The sequence below is a fragment of the Neopsephotus bourkii genome, unplaced genomic scaffold (genome assembly GCF_033783945.1).
Source record: "Neopsephotus bourkii isolate Nb327-2 ecotype Australia unplaced genomic scaffold, CSIRO-AGI_Nbou_v1 NB_1792, whole genome shotgun sequence".
Taxonomy (NCBI): Eukaryota; Metazoa; Chordata; class Aves; order Psittaciformes; family Psittacidae; genus Neopsephotus; species Neopsephotus bourkii.
The window spans coordinates 3,489,180-3,510,824 of NW_026902266.1; the positions used below are offsets into that span (position 1 = coordinate 3,489,180).

Consider the following 21,645-nt stretch of genomic DNA (forward strand, 5'->3'; position numbering starts at 1 on the left):
ATCAGAGTTTATGGAAATTCTTTGACCATATTTATGTAAAAATAGTTACTCTGCTTTTCTTAAGACTTCAGATCATTCCCTTCTTTTCTCTGTTTCTTTGTTCTTATTTCTTTTCCAGTGGACATGAAGTAGCTAGCAGCAAAGGATGATACTAGCCTTTCCCATTTTTTGCAGAAAGAAAAGCCTCCAGAAAATACAAGATCTAAAAATGAAACTTGCCCTGGACTTGTGCTGGAAATTCAAATACAGCAACTCAGAGCAAATGCAAGATCATCAAGAAGTACAAGGATCTATGTAGTTATTTCTGAAGGTGAAACCTACTGTTTTTAAGTTTCACCTATATACACGCACATACAGTGAAAGAAAAAGTGTTTGTGTAAAACATCCAAAGAACAGTGACCTTTAAATCACTCCATGTTGCTGCTTCTCTGTAAAGAAATGGACCTTTCTGGGACTGTCCCCAGATGATGATGAGGTATATTTAAGCTGTAATTCAGAAGTCTCTACATTCTTTATGCTGGTCTAAAAGTCCCATCACTCATCTGTTATTAAGCCATAACCTTAATTTTTTGGGTAGCTGGAGCCATTTTCAAGACCTTGGAGGATCACTACTGGCAAGATTATTCTCTGCATCTTGATTCTAAAAGTTTTAAACATCCAGCTGATGTATTCAGGAGATTTGAAATTCAACTGCTATGCTATTAAGTAGGTTTTGAAGCATTTTTTGGATCACAGTAGCTACAGCTTTCACTGGGTGTCTCCTTCACCTGTGTTACAGCTGAACTAAGATATTCAGCATTTTCTCATTTGGGTCATCCATGAGTCTGCAAATTGAAGGTATTACAGGAGAAACACACTCAATAAGTACGATCCACAGGGCTCATCTCATACAGAAATCCAGTTGGCATGTTGGGCTACAGGTAGCTGCTGCTGTGAACTATCCAGCAAGATTCCCACTGGTGCTACACTGTGCTCTCTCTACCCATAGAGACAGGTGTCCCAGTTTCCCTCCACTTCTATGTCCAACTGCTTTTATTATGGAGGATCCCAGGGACCAACCTTGCCAGTTTCTTTGAAGCATATTTATCCTGTATTGTTAGAACAGGGATTTTGAAACTGATCTTTCAGTCCACATACCACACAAACACCCAGTCAGGTTTCCTTCATTTACTTCTAATTTCAACAGCATAAATCAGAAGATCTGGCTTCTTCAGTCCTCTCTTTTAGCCCTTAAATACTTCACACCTCTCATTAAAGCTTTGCTTCACTCCCCTCAGACTGGTATATGTCAGTTACCAAAGAGGATAAAAAACGTCAATCACTGTCTCTGACTAACACTCGTCTTTAATTACCTCTGTCTCCCCCCAGCCACAGATGTTTAGAATAATGATTCAGGAATTCCACAAGGTTGTCTCCAGGTGCCTTAAGAGATAACCAGAAGTGCTATAATGTGGCTTTCAAAAGGATAGCTCAAATAAGCAGCCAAATTAAGCACAAATCCTGAACCAATTGAAGTTTGCCTCTTTTGCTAGTGTTGTGAACATTTCTGGAGTGGCTTCTACTTTAGGTTACATGACAACTTAAGAGACTTTAACTGACTCTCAACGTGCCTTCCATAAGTATTATTTCCAATTCACTGGCTAGGAAAAACATAGCAAAATACACGAAGCCATTGGTCAAGTGCATGGCAATAAGGAGAAACTGCTGAAATAGCTCTCCCCATTTTATGAGAAGTACAGTTGCCAAAAGTTACTTTTGGGCTTTTTTGTTTGATTGGGGTTTGGGGTTGTTGGGGTTTTTTAAATTAAAAAATGTGTCAACAGCATTAAAAAAAAAAGAAAAAAAATAAGCTGTAAAGAATTTTTTATTGGACTATCAATAGACAGGGGCTGTCTCTTAAAAGGGAAGTTGAAGAGAAGGGTGACTTGGAAAGTTTTCCAACTGTATGTGTTTCTCAGAGACGCTAACATAAATCCATCACTTTCTGGAGATCCCACTTCACAGATACTTACAAATATGCCCAACAAAAATACAGAAAATACAGTGCCTATGAAAAAGTGAGGGGTAGGGGACCCTACAACCAGCAAGCAACCAACTAAAACTAGGTTCTAAGCTACGACATAAGAAGTGTTCTCCATAAAAGTAATTACTCCCTGTATTCCAGACTTGCTGAAATAAGATGACCCTTCCCAAAATAGTCTTTTTGGAATATCAAGTTACTAAAAATATATTAAATATTTCTGTGTTTTGTTCATCATTATTTTTCACTAAATGCTTTCAAACTAGAATCCACTGTTAACCTGCACTCTACTCCTTCATTTCTCTGAACAGGAGTTTTACAAGTCCATTGTTAACACCTTACCAAAAGCTTCATTCCATTTGAAAAATTGACTAGATGCTTCTTTATTGAACTATCCCAGTAGAAGGGTCCAGAATGGTAGCCTGGTGTCCTCTAACAGCAGACATCTGGCACACAAAGACAAATCTAAACAGACAAGCATTTCAGCAGAATTCATCAAAAGATAAAAAATTTATGTGCACATGCACAAATATACATGTAATAATACATGTAAGATGAGCTTTGCCACTATACAGTAGTTCAGAAAGATTCTGCTACAATACCTGCTCACAGAGAAACAGTGCAGTTCTTGTTGAGGAAGAATTTTTCCAACTTCAGCTGAGAATTTGCTGTGCAAAGGTCCTGCCTGCACAAAGATATCAATAAACTGTTCACAAAAATCTAACCACAGCTAAACAAATGTTATTTGACCAATTACAAGCTGACATTCTATATATGTCTCTGTAAGGTTAAGTTCCTGGAAATGAAATACAACAATATTACTTAGTCAAAAATGTGCTCACTGCTTCAAACAGCTCATGTGCCTATGAAGTCCCTTCCAAGCTTAAGAGCCTGAAGTCATGCAGGGGCTCTCTAGAGCAGCATTTATCTGGTCACATATATCTAGATGACAGCATTGTTGTTCTCATTAGGATGATAACTCCTGGTACTGACAAGTGACTCCTGAAATGTTATTCCTTGCTGAAGCATCGTGGCTTTGAAAGACAGGGACTGAAAAACAATGGAATATTCTCAGTACAATAATCAGCTTTTTTTTATTAAGAATTCATATATGCAGCCTATAGAACTCTGTGCAAACAGATGCAAACAAAGAGCTTCACATAACACACTGCCTTTTGGATTGATTTCAGTTAGTTGTATGTACACCAGCTCAGTGCAATCCCCTCTTCCCATGTGTATTCATGAAACTATACTGAAAACTGAGACAGTCCAGCTTGAGACTGTTTTGTTGGGTTTGTTTGGTTAGTTTTTTTGCAGAGGCACCAAAGTAGGCTTGCTCAGTCACTGTCTCTTGAGACGGAGAGCTTCCCGCTGTTGCTTCTGAACATTCCTAGAATCTTCCCCCAGACGGGGTCCTCTGATGTTCTCCCAGTTATTCAGGTCAGTCTTATTCAGCTTCTGCAGACAAACAGCAAAAATAACAGTGTGACCTTGACAGCCCATGATTTAAAGTAAGTAGTATTATAAATGGTTTTCTTTTAACACAAGAAGCTCAGTATCAGTATTGGGTTGATGAACTTTCATCTACCCTGCAAGAGAAATTCAACAGCAAGGAAAAAAAAACACATGGGAGTTATCAATATAGTTACATCACTCCATCTGCTTATTAACTGAGAAATAGAAGGAAGCATTATCGCATCTGAACATGACTGAAGGTATCTTGTATTCACGTCTTCTTTCTTCTCTCACCTTGTTTTCCAGATCTGTTCTTCAACTGCAAGTCTGCCATGTACTGAAGTAGTGGAGCATTGGTATAGCTCAAGCAGAAGATTAGCAATTAGTGACCTGAAGTATCCTGTCAGCACAAATACCCTGTCAACACAAAGCACACTGGAAAAGTTGAATTATCTAGCACAAAGGAAGACAGTAATAAGGCAATCCCCTTCAATTCATGTGGGTTTAACTTCAGAGAGGTATGTAATGCTTTCTGCTGCCTAAGTTTCTCACGGCACCCAGCCATCACAGATAAGTCATATATGAGATACAGTAACTGACCAAACTGTCAGACACTTAAAAACTATCTAGATTTTATTTACCACACTTCCTATTCCTATCATCTCCAGTCAGAAGAACTAATAGCTGCCATATTTATCTAGCTTTAGAGACACACAAAAATGAAGAACAGGAGCTCTCCTGACCTCGCCTATCAAGTGCTGCAGTTGAACAACACAAACATACTGCATCTCCACAGTCCTTAAGAGACTGATGCTTACAGAAGAGACTTAGAAGTCTGTTCCCAGCAGACACAGGAAATACCAGCCAGAGGGAATACTCACATACCAACCTGTGGAACAGTACATCAGATACAGTGGGGGTCTGTCAACAGGAGACTGAGGAGGGGGTCTGCTCCACTGCCAGAACCAGGGCTGTTCTACACATTAGTAAATAGGGCAATCCTTCATGCCATTAATGATACATACTGCAGTGGGATTTAAACTTCTGGTTTATGATCAAGGCCTTATCTCAGCAAATGCTGTAAAAATACACGAGAAAATAGTTAACCCTGCCCTGAACCTGTGGTCTAATTTGCTTACTATCAATCATCCAAATCAGTGCTAAACACTGAAGGATGTGAATAACAGTCACAGAATAATTCAACAGCTACAACAGAACTGCTGCTATTATTCCATGTTATGTAAAAGTTTTCTGCCACTTCTACAGTTGAGGAAATTGCAATGAGTTTAGTCAGATATCAAAAGAAATTAGATAACATTCAACAGAAGTTACATGAGAACACATACACAACCACAGCAGGCTCACAAAGTAAGAGCAACTGAATTTTTTATACAGTGGACTTGGCACTACTTTCTGAAAAATTGTCTTCACTACTTTATACATCTTATGATTAGCCAATACTTCATTTCAACTGGATGGAGTCTGAGCTGACAGGGAAGGAGGGAGAAGGAGGGAAGGTATCCATCATTCCATGCAGCAGCAACTATCCATTCTGATTGCAAATTAAGAATTTATCATCTTATTCTATGGGAAGTGTCAAAGAAACTACACTGAAAATAACCCTGTGCTTTAACAGAAGCATGCTGATTTTATTAAACACAAAGGCACCACACAGCTGTGAGGATTTGAACTATTGCCGAAGGTACTCAGCTCCCAAAGTCTGAACAAGAAACATTTAAAATACATATAACAAAACCTGCAGTATCTAAAGACAGGCTATCTAAAGAAGTCTATCAAAAGAGACATGCATACTGGAGGTCTTTACCAGAAGACCATATTAATCTGCCACTGAAACTTCACAAAGGCTTTTCAAAGAGGTTTGTCCAAAACTGGAAATACTTCAAAGCTAAACAAACTAGTACAAGAAAATACTTTGGCAGTTTCCAACAGGAAGCATAAAGGTACCTAGAAAACACTGTGATATACTGACAGAATAAATCCACTAAGGTTTATGTACACTGAATGGCATTGCCTGAAACTAGGTAACAGATGAGATCTATTGACAGAGTTATTTTTATAAATTAAGATATAAAGATTAATGAATACACAGACTGTATTTTTAATTTTTATTCCCATATTTATAAAGATCATTAACATTTAGTGTCATGTATTAAAATTGTCTTTGATAACTGGCTGCAATTCAAGAAGAAAGCATCTTTACTGGCACATGACACTGCAAAAAATGAGCAGTTTATGGGACAGGTATCTGTTCAGTCATCAGAAGGTAGCATGATTAGACAATGCAATTTTCTAAACTAATGCTATCGATTTTGCAAGAATACAGGGCTCCTGATGCATGTGGATAAGCACAAGGAGTATCACCAGTGAAAGGGGACCTGAAAATCTGGTCTGCAATGTTTTCCTACTGCACAGGTATCTTCGTAAGTATCTACCTATGCTGGTTTTGACTGGGATAGAGTTAATTTTCTTCTTCGCAGCTAGTATGTGGCTCTCTTTTGGATTTGTGTTGAAAGGGATGTTTTCCTTATTGCTGAGCAGTGCTTGCACAGGGTTAAAGCCTTTTCAGCTTCTCACCCTAGCCCACCAGCAAGGAGGCTGGGGTGCACAAGAGCCTGGTACAATTTCTCATTTAATTTCTTTTCTCTTTTTGGCCACCTGAACTCTGCTCAACTGATTTCATGGACACATCACATAAGGACAGTAAACTACCACTTCTGGCTTTTACTAAACTGAAATCCGTAAGAACTGGCAGTCTAAAAACCAAAAAGCTTTTTCTTCCAATTCAAATGTACTATGTCAGTCATTGGAGACTACAATGAAATGTAATCAGATCAGACCAATACCAGTTTTCCTGCTTGCCTCAAATAGCCCAAGGGATATTGAAAATTAGCTGTTTAAATTAAGATCAGTGTAGTCCATTAAATCTACTGATTCACTTCCTAAATCAGCTAAACTGCCTCTTCAAAGTACAGGTCTGACAGAAGCTGTAAATTTAAGAAAGAAAAAAAAAAAAAAGAAGCTGTGCAGAGAGGCACAGACAACAACAACAGAAAAATGAAGCTCCACAACAAAAAAACTGTTGAACCATTTGCCATACACTTGACTTCTAAGACTTTTGTTAAACAACTTGCCCGGTGCAAAGGTACCTATAAGAATGTAGAGAGACCTTCACTTCTTAATTGCTGGTTCAGATGCTGGGTATTAAGTAAAAGCCATAATCCTCTGTCAGCCTTAAAATAAAATAGAATTTAAAAAAAGAGCTTGAATTCTGTTCTTGCAGGACAGCCCTCATGCCACAGTAAACAAAAGGAAATCTTAAGAAATTCATTTAGAGCTACTGGTGCTCAGACTGAGTTAATTCAAGGTGGTCACTTGCAGAAAACTATTTGACTTTGGTCTTTTGTTTCCCACATGCGAAAGGATGGATAAGAAAATCCTGTTTACTTTACAGCCTGATACAATAAATTCTGTGATGAGCACCACAGAAAGAAATTGCCCTAATTCAGAGAGACAATTATATTCCATCACTATAGTAAGCAAACCCATTTTCAGATAAAAGATAAGCCAGGGAAGAATGTCCTCATGGCTGAAAGATGCAGTGAAAGAAATGCATGAAACAAGCTTAGCTTTGCACAGGTGTCAAAACAGCTTGAAGACCATATAAGAGATATTTAGGAACTCTGTGATCACATATAGATGCAGAAGTACAGTACTAAGGCTAAAGCTGAAACTGCTGTCTTGTGCATAAATCTTAACTTTACCATCACACTGATATGGCCTTATTGTTTTTTTCACAGCTTTCTCCAAGAGCCAACTTTCTGACATCTCATTTTTTTAATATAAACTTAGTGTTACTTACTTTGTTTAGGATGGGACATGATTTAATATCTGTGATCAGTGATTTAATAATCTGTGATTTAACAGACTGTGATTAGAGACTAAATCCTAAGATTCTAAAAATTCTTTTTTTCCAACTAGAGAATGTTCTGGTTTTTATGTTATTAGTATACAAACAAGTCAGCAAGCAGCATGCTATGGCCAGAATAAGATTCTTCTGTTCATCAAGAGAATTTGTTTTGTTTTGTTTTTTTACATGTCCCCAGAGCTGCTTCGCTTTTTGGCTTTGCTGAAGACTGGCAAAAAATACAATGCTAAAACCAACAGAAGTTTCGTTGCTTACTTCAGTGGGATCCAGTATCAGACATCTATGGCACAATTAACTGATTTATGGTGAACTCATTTAAAGACTGTTTCCCTATTTTGGCTTTAATTATGCCAATTCAACACCATGTGGAGCTATGTCCCAATCATAAAAATAAAACAGATTAGGAAAACAAATGCATACTACTTATGAGTGAATCCTGTTTAAGCATAAGACCAGGCAAACACCTGAACCGGCACACCTGGAGGAATCACTGACAGAAAACAGAAACATCTTCAAGTGGCTATATTGTAAAAGATGTGTATCCAGGAACTGCACCACCAATTTGTCTGTGCATCATTTTTCCATTTTTTTCTAAGATCAGAACTTGCCTCCATCTCAGAAATGTCACAGAATTTAATTAATATTTGCAGAGTGCTGTCATAGTTTTGTGTGGAAATACTAGAGTGATGCAAATTACTCTGTAAACTGAACAATTATAACACTTGGTTAAAACTACGTGATTACACAGCCATGAGTTTTTAAAATAACAGAAAATAACATAGGCAGATAGACTTCCATCTAGGAACTAGTGTTTGCCATGATTTCCTCAAAACTGACAATTTCCCTTCTTAAAATGAAGAATGTTTTAATAACCATGTTAAATGTCAGAGGATAACCCAGTGCCATTTATGCATTACACCTGCAGATCACCCAAGATGCACTTCCCGGTCATAAACTCTATGGGTAAAGTCAAGGGAATTCATGCATAGGTCATTTACTTTCAGCTTATCTTCTTCAGCAAAAATGAAACTCTGAAAGATCCATTGTAAAGAATAGCACGTGGGCAGCAGTATACTTTCAAGATCAAACATTCAAAATTCAGCAAATTCCACTTTTAATTAAGCAATGAAGTACATTTTCATTTCCCTCGTGTATGGAAGTTTTCTCAAGCTACAGATAATGTTCCCCAGAAAGAGAAGGACTTCTTCTTAAGGTTTCTCTCTGAATTTACTGCTTGGGAGACCTACCCAAGTTAACAGGACCAAGGAATTTCCCAACCTTGAGAGCCTGATCTTGCAAACTTTCTATCATATTAAACTTTGTAAAAGTATATCCTAGTTACTGCAGCACAACCCTCTAAAAGAAGAGCAGTCAGGGACAGGCTTTTGGGATGTTTTCAGGATCTTGTTCAACTTACATAAAGGCGAGCTTGGCTGAAGGGGATACATGATCTTTTGAAATGCAGGAGCGCAGTAAGAACATAAAATGACAGTTCCGTGGCTGGTAGGAAGAACATACGGATTTCCACAGCATGTCCCTGTCTGGAACCAACAAAAGCCTCCTGACTCCACAGAGAAGGTTCACTTGAAGCATCTTGCTAGAACTATAAATACCTGGAAATGTCAAGAATTTTTTTTACTTCGTGTATATGAAATCTGGCACTTTTTGTTCACCTTATAATGATAAAAAGATACTCTAATCAAAAAAGAAAGAGGTGTATGAGGATCAAAATGTATTAGATTCATGATGTGTTCCTTCTGAAGAGAAGGGAAAAATAAGCTTTTACAGGTTTTTATGTAAGAAGAAGAAGCTGTGATGAACATCACAGCGAAAGGCTAAGAGATTACCACAACAAGAAACAATCAGTTGCCACTATGAAACTACTTGAGAAGTGGGTGGGTATAAGAAAAGAAACAACTAGATAAGGCTTATGGCAATATGTTAAATTAAACTTAAATTCAGGCCATTAAACAACTACCTTAAAGTAACACGCTCCTTCAAATCATCAACCAACCTTACTAAGTAGTTGACCCTTCTGCACTGATGAGTTAAATCCTCTGCTTCTCACATGCTGCTCCTCTGTCCTGGCCTCAAGTTATTTCAGGTAACAGTCACACAAAGTTAGTGTAGTTCAGGACTTCTGTTTCTTATCTACACTTTCCTGCTGATTTTCCACTCATCTCTCTTCCAAAACTTGCTTGTCAACTTAAATGCTGAAACAGAATGCTTTTCTCTGTGTAGAAAGTACAGGGAAATGTTTTGTCTAACATTAACAGAGCAACTTTAATCCTTTCAGCCATAAATATTTATTTTTTTTCAGTTCTGTCAGTGGCCACTGTTTGATTTGTGCTGTTGGGGAGATTTCCCATAGGAAAAAAAAAAAAAGGAAAAGTATTCCTTCTGTTTGATGAGGACAGTAATATGAATGTTAGTCCTCCACTATATTGCCAGTAACAGAAAAGCTACTTCTCAGCAAAACTGCTAAATGTACAGTATGCAAATCACTTGAGAATAAATCTGCCTTTCACTGTATCAGAACCAACAGGTCTTCAAAATCAAATCAGAAGGCCTTCTATCTGAAAAGGATCAAGACATCTACCTAAATTTTCACAAGAGTGAAGGGGAAGTTTTAGAAGGTAAGTTCTGGGGTCTTTCTGTAGTTGGAGGCTATTTTGGTTTTGAAGTGCATCGCACTTGAAGACTCTTCTGTTATTTTCATGTTAGAGCTGTAAGATGGCACAGCAGGACACCTGGCTGTCCCATCAGCTGCTAAGAAGATGCTATGAACAAGATGGTGTATTACCTACTGAATTGCCAACAGAATTTTCCTCATCCTCTGAACTTGCTCAGTGATGTCTCCCAGCTATACTTGGGCAAAACTCAAGTCTTACCACATGTACAATGAAGTCAGAGGTTGAAATAGTGAAACCTTCCATTCAATTTTCAAATTTTTGATTATTTTAAAAGTGTGCAAACTCCATGGTCAGTCTCCACCATCATCTTGCATCACATTTTTCCACTTGATCAGTAAGCCTCTTAGGACAGACAGTAACCAGCACTCTGACAGTAACTTGCTACTGCAGAGTATATTTGTACAGTATAGTTAGAGCCTTAAAGATGGGTTGCAGTAATTTGAGACAAAAAGAACACGTAAGAATTGTATAACAATGTTTTAAAGTATATTTCAAATTTAGCCTAAGCATCCATGTGGGCATCATCTGGATCTATGCTGACAGTCACAGAATATTCCAGATAGTGTTTATGAAATTGGCAAAAAAAAAGCAAAGCAAAACAAACAGAAGGATATTCTTGCAAAAAGCCACTTTGCCTGGTTGACAAGGCAAGAAGAAGAGCTTCCTTCAAAACTATCTGTTTTGCTGTGCCCCTCTTCAGAGGCACTCCGTGAGAGGAATGTAATATAGCCTCAGCTGTGTAGCTAAATTCCCATACACTAAAGTTACTAACTAAAGCTACTTCATACCAAAGATCTAGCAATTCCCCACAGGGGGCCCATTAGTATGACAGAAGTGCTTCACATTTCCACCTAGTCAGCTGCATAAGAAAATGTTCCCAATACTGCCTGGTAGAAGCTAGCAGCATCCCTTAGGACAATAAATGAAAGAATTCAGCCATGCTGTGTGGATGCCACTTTTCCTATTCAAACTTCTTTTCTGTAACTGAGACAACACACAGTGTTGGCCCTAACATGGTTCGTTCCTCTGGGACTAAAAGAAAAAGCATAAAGGGAGCACAAGCAGGTATGAAGGATTCTGTTTTGGAGAAAGGGTGAGGAGAAGATGTTATATTTAAAATAGGCATTTATAAATCCTGACCATGTTTGCTGTCTGACTGCACTGTTAACTGCTCCACTTTGTTCTCCATCTGTGAGAAATTAGTGTCTTCTTATGGGATAAGAGAACTGCAAATGCCACACACATGAAAGAAACAACTCACAGTTAAAGAAAATCATGTGCAAAAAGATACATCATAAATATAACCAGGAAAGAATTTACAGGACTGTTCAATAGAGATGAGTTCCAGATATAACACCAGTAAAAAGGAATACCCTGTGAAGTTTCCTCTGGAGGCTGAGTGTCTTTCTTCCTGCAAGAAGGCTTTTACACCAGAACTCTTCCTGTGCCATACCAGTCACCAAAACACACCTTCTTGTGTTTCTCTGATCACATTTTGACCTATGGCACACAAGACTTGAGATGTCAAGAAGAAAAGGAGCAAACTATAGCTTCGCTATATCCTTGCGACATCCACTCAGAATAAAATGCCTAGTGCAAACTATTTGAACTAAAATCCTTGCCCCTGGCAGTTTCCATTAATAATAAGCTATTATCACTTTGTTCTTCTCTACAAAACAGCAAATAATGAAAAATTACAGCAAAATAAAAACTCAAGATCATTTTACACATGAATAAACTGAAATCCAAGAAACCCCACTCATCCCACACACAACCTGAAGGACAATTGGAACCTAATGGCTAGGCTGGACAATGCACTGACCACAAAGAGCTCATGGAAGGGATGGAGCGATTAAAGGGCGAAAGAATAATAACTCAATCTAATTTAGTATCACAACAGTCACTAAGGAGGGCTTTTTCCCAACATATTTGTCATATCTCAAACAGCTCAAGGTATTTAGCCACTAGTATCTTCACAGACACTGAAATAAACCTACTCAATACCCTAATCTGTTAATTCTTCAACAACAGCAAATTCGTTAATCCTCTGGTACTGATAATGGCAGCAACAAGGTACTTGCTGATTTCAACTACTGGCATTGAGGAATTACTTTCCTTCTAGAGTAGTCCTGGTGTCCAGACAAATCAATGCCTCTATTTAGTACTATAAATTACTATGTTAGTAAAGGTTTCATCCTTTCTGCTGGCACTACAACCCCTGCAGTTACGTCAAATTAACATTAACTGGTTTGAATCTTTTTCAGAAAGGCTTATTCAAATTCTTCTTTTACTCCTAAGACAGGAAATACACAAGTTCTATTCCCAAGCCACCAAATTGTCCTGAATAAACATTTTAATACTGCAATTGCAATACTTTTGCTGTAAGCCTCAGGACAAATAGTTACGCAATTTTTGTCCAGAGATAATGTTGACCTTTTAAGATTTATCAGATTATGAGGAACAAAAACTGTTCAATATTCATATACTTAAGAAAGCAGCGTTCTCTATACTGAACATTCACAGACCACCATATACTTATGCTACTCACTTATGCCATGCTGAGTCCCATAGCTTGCAACCAGTTGAAAGAAAAATTAAAACAGTTTTGATACTCTGAAAGACACAGAACCTATTTTGCTTGCTGTTGTGTTCAAACAGTGTCACATGCACAACAGTAATGATTCTACAATTTCTTCCATATCCCTGAAAAAAGTAGTCAGTATTTCCCAGATATATCCCAAATCTCACAGAACACTTAACACCGTCCTGTCCGCTTACGATTCCCAAAGAACCATAATTCCCAGATTGTGATTTTTCAGCAGCTGTTGAAGTCTTCCAAGCATTTTCTTGGAACTCTGCTATAAACCAGCAGACCCTAACAGATATTAAATAACATCTTGTTTGGTTATTGAGAGGTTTGGAAGTACATCTCTTGTCTCTTCTGATTTGAATACCATTTTCTCTAAAAGAAATATAAATAAATTTTTTGAATGATGCTACTCTGTCAACATGGTTACTCATGATTTTACATCCTCATTTTATTCTTAGTCTCCTGCAACACTATCCTCTTACCCATATCCTTGTCAGCTTACTTATCAGACAACTGTCTTTTATCAATCTTCTCTGCTTTATAACTTCTCATTTACTGTTTCCATAGCAATCCTTCACACTTCTTATTTATTGTGATTTTTTTTTTCTCCGCCTTCAATTGCCAGTGGTTTCCATTGGATATCACAAACTTGATTCAAACTTAACTGACTTTTCTATTTTATCATGTTAATAAATTCCACTTGAAGATGTTGTTTATTTGATTGAAAAAAACCTAAACAATTCTTTATTCTGGGAACTGACGTAACTGACTAAGGCCAGCTTTTTTAGTGTGCACTAGACCATTAATTTCACAGAAGTTCAGAAACCAAATGTTAGGAATTAGAAATGTTATTTTGAGATAGCATTCAAACAGTGAAAAGGAAAGTACTGTGAATGTTAAACATCTGTGAGAATCATAGAATCATAGAATAGTTAGGGTTGGAAAGGACCTTAAGATCATCGAGTTCCAACCCTCCTGCCATGGGCAGGGACACCTCGCTCTAAATCATATCACCCAAGGCCTCGTCCAACCTGGCCTTGAACACTGCCAGGGATGAAGCATTCACAGCCTCCCTGAGCAACCTATTCCAGTGCCTCACCACCCTAACAGGAAAGAATTTCCTCCTTATATCCAATCTAAACTTCCCCTGTTTAAGTTTTAACCCTTTACGCCTTGTCCTGTCACTACAATCCCTAATGAAGAGTTCCTCCCCGGCATCCCTATAGGCCCCCTTCAGATACTGGAAGGCTGCTATGAGGTCTCCACGCAGCCTTCTCTTCTCCAGGCTGAACAGCCCCAACTTTCTCAGCCTGTCTTCATACAGCAGGTGCTCCAGTCCCCTGATCATCCTCGTGGCCCTCCTCTGGACTTGTTCCAACAGATCCATGTCCTTTTTATGTTGCGGACACCAGAACTGCACACAATACTCCAAGTGAGGTCTCATGAGAGCAGAATAAAGGGGCAGGATCACCTCCTTCAACCTGCTGGTCACGTTCCTTTTCATGCAGCCCAGGATACGGTTGGCTTTCTGGGCTGCAAGCGCACACTGAAGCTGGCTCATGTTCATTTTCTCATCGACCAGCACCCCCAAGTCCTTCTCCGCAGGGCTGCTCTGAATCCCTTCTCTGCCCAGCCTGTAGCTGTGTCTGGGATTGCTCCGACCCAGGTGTAGGACCTTGCACTTGGCATGTTTTTCATTCATCATATTAATCAGGTTTTTATCCCCTCTCTTTCAAACAATGTATTTGTCCTTTCAAATAAAATACTCTAGGCTTTTGTCACAGGTCAAACACTTGACATTTTTTACAGGGTGTTCTACAAGACCCAGCTCAGCAGCAGAACTACATTCACATTAGTACCAGCGTCACTAGTGGACAGAGGCATGATTTATTGGGCAAAAGGAAGCAACAAGGACTAATTGGCCATATGAGGACACTTAAGTGTGTGAGAGGAATACAGAAAGAGCAGGGAAGGCATGCAAAGGTAGCTTGCTCTTCTGTCATGTCCCAGGGCTCAAGATAAATGGCTTTATTAACAGATCTGAGATAAAAGAAATTCAGTACAAATTACACATGCAAATTCTTTCTTCCTTAGAATAGTATGAGAAAATATACCTATATGAAATAAAATACTTTTTGTGTAGATTGAGAAGATAAGTAAATTAAAAGGTGAAAAACTGCCTCTATGTCAATTTCTTCACAGTAAATTGATTAAATCTCTGATTACAACTTTTTTAATCACCACCAACACACTGGAGGCAAAATGCAGACTTCAACATGTTTGAAATCATAGAATCATAGAATAGTTAGGGCTGGAAAGGACCTTAAGATCATCTAGTTCCAACCCCCCTGCCATGGCCAGGGACACCTCACACTAAATCATGTCACCCAAGACTCTGTCCAGTCTGGCCTTAGACACTGCCAGGGATGAAGCATTCACAACTTCCGTGGGCAGCCCATTCCAGCACCTCACCACCTTCACAGTAAAAAAATTCTTCCTAAAATATCTAACCTAAACTCCCCCTGTAAATGTTTTGCAATATGCACATAAAGGCTTATGTTTACAGCAGAAATGATGACTTTCTAAAAGAATTCACTATGTATTCAATATGTACATTTCTATAAGAACAGTAAGTTACTTATAAAAGTCTTAGGGAAGACCAATAGGCATTTGCATGCATCAGGTAACCATGCTTCAGAAGAGCTGGCTTGGTATCCTCAGTAACAGCTGCAGATATAATGCTAATAATGCTGTAAAATAAGGCTTTACGTATCAAAACAGCAACCTTTTTTTTTTTTTAGCTGGCCCTGATCTCTTCTCATGCCCTGTTTAGTAGCAGCCACCAGTGTAAACCTCCAGTGTGACCTATATACAGAATTAGAAGATGTCCTTAAGAGCTGCATTTTGGACAAGTAAAAAATAAATGGGGAAAAACCCCTGCCTAGACCTCCTAGCCTTGAACACATAGGGTCCACGGAATCCTGCTTTCCTAAATGTCAGCTGTAACTCTGTGATTGGCTAGATTTTGTCCACCAGAATACACAGGTAACATTGAATAAAATTGCCACATACTCAGTGTGGAGCCTGCTGGTATGAAGCATGAAATGCATATGCCTAGTGCTTGCAAGTTGGTGCCCATAGTAAAGCATCTATTGAGATCAGAGTTCAAAACAATAATCTGAATCTATTTTCATTATGTTGAAATGCCCATTTTTGTTGAACTGCAAAATTCTGTTGAACTGCTGTGCCCTCTGTAACATCCAAACACTACTTTGGCAGAATTTCAGCCTGGGAACTCTCTGCAGTTTAGATTAAGGAAAAAAAAAATAGTAAAAAGATTGCTTCTGTCATTTCTGTCCATCAGGAAGGAGCCTCATTACCCAAGGAAGCTTGTAATATGTCGTTATGCCAGTTGTATTTTATTACCATTGATTTATCTATAAAGATAATGCAATTATGGCTATTTAAATATTATCCTTCAGCTATTTATTTCTGGAGAGCAAGCAAGTCATATCTGAATAGAGATGGATCAATTTTGAAGTCAGGTATTGAGTTAAACAGGTATATGTGGTTCTTTTTACTGCTTGTGGTTCTTCCACATAAATAAACCAGCACAGCCTTACAGTACATTCTACGGAAAGTGAGAGATACAATAATTCCAGAGGCAATCAGAACTTAATGGATTTGTATTTTTTGAGTTTCCACTGGAACTCTCCGTATGTACTCAGGGATCAAATCTTTTTATTCCCTACACAGATCTTTTTATTCCCTTTTTATACATCATAAACTACAGTTCTTGGTAGAAGGGGGATGGCCCAAAACTGTTTACAATAGCGGTAAAACACTGCCACAAACCTGGCAGGTAGGCAGATGTTCTGTGAAATTAGGCATGTGAAAATACAAAAGTTATTTTTATTTCAGAAAAATGAAAAAAGAGTAACACAAAAGAAAGTTTTTATTAGCAAGACCATGTGCTTCCACTTGGACACCTAAATATGAAAGCTATGGGTGCAATCAAGCTCTTCAAAGGCTTGTTATAGGAATGTGGTATGGGAAGAAAAACAAATCCTGTGTTCAGCATACGGACCATAGAGATAGATAAAGCATTAGCTGGACATTTTATCCAAGTACTTTTAAGACATAAAAAAATCTCTTAAATAGCTTTATCCTTTGTTTCTAGATAAAGGGAGACTTTCTCTCATTTTCCTAACATGACTTTATTTAGGCCTGAAGATTTATGAAACTCTGGATATTAAATTGGCTAAAACAGCCATTTTGGAGCTCAGTAATATTTGAAGAAAATGAATCCTTGAGGAAAGAGTGAAATATTTCTCTATTAAATTTTCTGAAATACTGAAAAACAAATGGCAATTTTTTGAAAGGCACACATTAAGGTCCTGAAGCAAGAAATAACAGAAAGCACATCAAGCACATTGTTCTGTAATTTGGTCTAAAGACCATCAAAACCTCATGCAGTACAAGTGCTGACATACATGTACACATATTCCAGACTAGTTAACTACAGAAATAGTGGATTTTATTTGCACTGCTGTACTTGGTACCCAGACATCAAAGTAAAGCTGTGTTCAGAAAGAAGCACTGAATGTTCAAACCCCTTTCTTTACATAAAACCTTGTTTTTATTGGACACCAGTGAGTCAAAGGCAGATGGCTGATCTAATTTTAGTTTGGGACAGATACAACCCACCAGTGGCCAGGGTAATCAAGGGTAGCCAAGCTTACGAGCCCTAAGCAACAAATTTATTTTACCTCATATTCGGATTCCAGTGTCACAGTGTTCTGTTTTAATTTTTCTTTTAAAGCTGGATCAACCTGCAAGACAACCAAAAATACATCAAAAATGTTTGCTTTAAGGAATTTATATATTTTTTTAAGAAATCTTAACCTCAAATAAATTAAATATTGGTACAAGCAAACCCTCCTCTCCTTTAAATGAGTTTATATGCTATTTGTTCACGTACCAGGATGAGACAGGTCAACAGCCAAACTCTTCAAATCAAAAAAGCATACTTGAAACTAGCCCTGCACTTGTATCACCTCAGATACTTAAATGTGTTAACTCTTCAGTTCGAAAATGTTAAACTAAAGAAAGCCTTAAATGAAACAAGACCAAGAAAGAGAAAATTCTTGTCACATTACATATTTTCCTCCTGAACGTTATGTTCAGCGAGTAGGTATACAATACATTCTGGTTTTAAAAGTCTAAGCATGAGTCAAACATCCAGTTTTCTGAGGAACACACAGCTCTTTCTTAGTTTTGATTCTGTACTGACAATGCCAGCAATTCCTGCCACCTTTCAGAGAAATTTGTTCAAGAAACAAATGCAAGAACAGACATGCCAGTGAACCACAGCAGATGCATTCCATGTTTTAACTTCTCCAGAGCCCAAAATAAGTTATGTTCATCCCTCCCTTTGCTAAGTAACATCTGTCTCCCACAGGCCTAAGAATAAAAGCAAAGGAGAAAAATATAATTAGCATTTTTTGTGCTTAGAGAACACATTTTATGTTCTCCTCAGACATCAGCCATGTATGCAGTATTCAGACATAGTCTGTAGGCTAATCAACTAAAATATCAGATAAATCTACCATGAGAAAACATTCTCATTTTCAGACGTTAAATACAACCAGTGTTAAACAAACCAGATGTATAATGAGACTGGCAATGTGCTTAGTTCTACATCCCTGGTAAACTAGTCTAATTAAAACTAGTTCAGTTAAGAAAAGTTGCTATTCTTCACTTGTTGCTTCTTGAGCTGAATGAAAAGGGAACAGTTACCCTCAACACAACCAACCTGAAATGTCTATAAGCAGTCTAGAAAAGAAAAAGGAGGTAGCACACGATATAGAATTTGCCTGGTTGATGAGAAGACCCATTTTCAGATTGTGCACCAACACAAGCTCCTCATCCTCAGAGGTATTTGAAATACCTATACTACCTGTATTAATACTCTCTGAAGAAGAATTTCTCTAAGCCATAATGTTCCTCTTGATTACAGTTACTGCCTACTAGTAAGTATGCAGCCTTTGAGACTTCAATTCCTACAGATGCTCAGACAGGCAAGTCTAACACCATCTGTACATGGCCAGAGGCTTGACTTCCCTATCTCATCACAATCCAGGAGGCAATCAATCTCTCAAGCAACCCAGGAGGTTCCTTGATTGTGTGGAAGACAACTTCCTCCTGCAAGTAATAGAGGAGCTGACAAGGAGAGGTGCCGTGCTTGACCTCGTGCTCACCAGCAGGGAAGGGCTCGTTGGAAATGTGGCACTGCAGGGCAGCCTTGGATGCAACGATCACAAGATGGTTGAATTTGAGATCCTCAGGACAGTGAGAAGAGCGTGCAGTAAGCTCAGTGCCCTAGACTTCAAGTGAGCAGACTTTGGCCTCTTCAGGAACCTGCTTAGTAAGGTTCCATGGGATATAGCCCTAGAGGGCAGGGGGGCCCCAAGACTCTTGGTTGATATTCAAGGATCACCTGCTACAGGCTCAGGAGTGTTGTATCCCAGCTAGAAGGAAGTGCAGCAGGAGGGCCAGGAGACCTCCTTGGATGGATAAGGAGCTGCTGAGGAAAGTTCAAATGAAAAAAGAGGCTTATAAAAGGTGGAAGCAAGGACAGGCAGCCTGGGAAGAGTACAGGGATGTTGTTCAGGAAGCTAGGGAACAGATTAGGAAAGCTAAGGCCCAGTTAGAATTAAATTTGGCTAGGGATGTTAAGGATAACAGGAAGGGATTCTGTACGTATGTAGCAAATAAAACACAGACTAGGGACAACGTAGGCTCCCTCAGGAAGCTCTCAGGTGAACTAGCTACACAGGATTTGGAGAAGGCTGAGGTTCTGAATGACTTCTTTGCCTCGGTCTCCATTGGCAAAGGCTCTGACTGCACCACCCAAGTCTTGGAATGTAGACGCAGGGACTGTGAGAATGAAGACCTTGGGCCCACTGTAGGAGAGGAACTGGTTCGAGACCATCTTAAAAACCTGAACGTGCACAAGTCCATGGGTCCTGGTGAAATCCATCCGCAGGTCCTGAAGGAGCTGGCAAATGAAATTGCTAAGCCGCTGGCCATCATATTTGAAAAATCATGGCAGTCAGGTGAAGTTCCCGATGACTGGAAAAAGGGAAATATAACCCACATTTTCAAGAAGGGGAAAATGGATGACCTGGGGAATTACAGACCAGTCAGTCTCACCTCTGTGCCTGGCGAAGTCTTGGAGCAGATTCTTCTGGAAGGCATGCTAAGGCACATGAAAAACAACAAGGTGCTTGGTGACAGCCAGCATGGCTTCACTAAGGGCAAACCCTGCCTGACCAATTTGGTGGCCTTCTACGATGGGGCTACAGAACTGATGGACAGCGGTAAAGCAGTTGATGTCATCTACCTGGACTTGTGCAAAGCATTTGACACCGCCCCACATGACATCTTTGTCTCTAAATTGGAGAGACATCAATTTGATGAATGGACCACTCGGTGGATAAAGAACTGGCTGGATGGCTGCACACAAAGAGTTGTGGTCAATGGCTCAATGTCTAGCTGAAGACCAGTAACGAGTGGTGTCCCTCAGGGATCGGTGTTGGGACCGGTCTTGTTTAACATCTTCGTCGCTGACATTGACAGTGGGGTTGAGTGCGCCCTCAGCAAGTTTGCCGATGACACCAAGCTGTGTGGTTCAGTTGATACGCTGGAGGGAAGGAATGCCATCCAGAGGGACTCTGACACGCTTGTGAGGTGGGCTGATGCCAACCTCATGAAGTTTAACCATGCCAAGTGCAAGGTCCTACACCTGGGTCAGAGCAATCCCAGGCACAGCTACAAGCTGGGCAAAGAAGAGAGATTCAGAGCAGCCCTGTGGAGGACGTGGGGATGTTGATCAATGAGAAAATGAACATGAGCCAGCTTCAGTGTGAACTTGCAGCCCAGAAAGCCAACCGTATCCTGGGCTGCATCAAAAGAAGCGTGACCAGCAGGTCTAAGGAGGTGATCCTGCCCCTCTGCTCTGCTCTTGTGAGACCTCACCTGGAGTATTATGTGCAGTTCTGGTGTCCTCAACATAAAAAGGACATGGATCTGTTGGAACAAGTCCAGAGGAGGGCCACGAGGATGATCAGGGGACTGGAGCACCTCCCATATGAAGATCAGCTGAGAAAGTTGGCGCTGTTCAGCCTGGAGAAGAGAAGGCTGCATGGAGACCTCATAGCAGCCTTCCAGTGTCTGAAGGGGGCCTATAGGGATGCTGGGGAGGGACTCTTCATTAGGGACTGTAGTGACAGGACAAGGGGTAATGGGTTAAAACTTAAACAAGGGAAATTTAGATTGGATATAAGGAAGTTCTTTACCGTAAGGGTGGTGAGGCACTGGAGTGGGTTGCCCAGGGAGGTTGTGAATGCTCCATCCCTGGCAGTGTTCAAGGCCAGGTTGGAGGAAGTCTTGGGTGAGATGGTTTAGTGTGAGGTGCCCCTGCCCATGGGATGGGGGTTGGAAGTAGATGATCTTAAGGTCCTTTCCAACCCTAACTATTCTGATTCAGTGATTAAATCTGGCCATAGAAATGTATGTATTTGCAACCTCCAGACGCTTTACATATGGGAAAGAAGCGAAAACATCTGAAATGGTTAGAGTTTGTACAGGATACAGCTCCCACCTTCTTTGTAATTAAAAAAGCTGTATAAAACAAGGCACTGTCTCTGCACTGGCCCTCAACATCAGATAAAAAATTAAATGCTATTTCTCTGCCTTGGCATTTAAGGCTTCCATAGAACTGCCCCTCATTAAAGATGGATTGCCTCACTCCTGTGACCATGACCTCAACAACAGCGATGCTTCATGAGAACAACAAACCCATCCATCACATGTGCAGAAATGCAAAGTCTTTGGGCAGCCAAACGGGCTTTGGAGCTTGCTTTCACAGAGATTAGAG

At 39.5% G+C, this 21,645-nt stretch overlaps 1 protein-coding gene across 2 annotated transcripts in view; it reads right to left on the reverse strand.

Moving 5' to 3' along the window:
* The window catches only part of LOC133226619 (cytochrome c oxidase assembly protein COX16 homolog, mitochondrial), a 299,200-nt gene that overhangs the window by 244,616 nt on the left and 32,939 nt on the right, over window positions 1–21,645 (reverse strand). The window contains exons 3-4 of one of the 2 annotated variants that reach the window (XM_061380355.1): window positions 17,474–17,536; window positions 3,329–3,478 (exon numbers count right to left, since the gene is read on the reverse strand). In XM_061380355.1, coding sequence (XP_061236339.1) covers window positions 3,362–3,478; window positions 17,474–17,536 — 180 coding nt within the window. In that variant the 3' untranslated portion in view covers window positions 3,329–3,361. Of the gene's footprint in view, window positions 1–3,086; window positions 3,479–17,473; window positions 17,537–21,645 lie in introns of those variants that run through there. The other variant, XM_061380354.1, reaches the window with a different exon arrangement.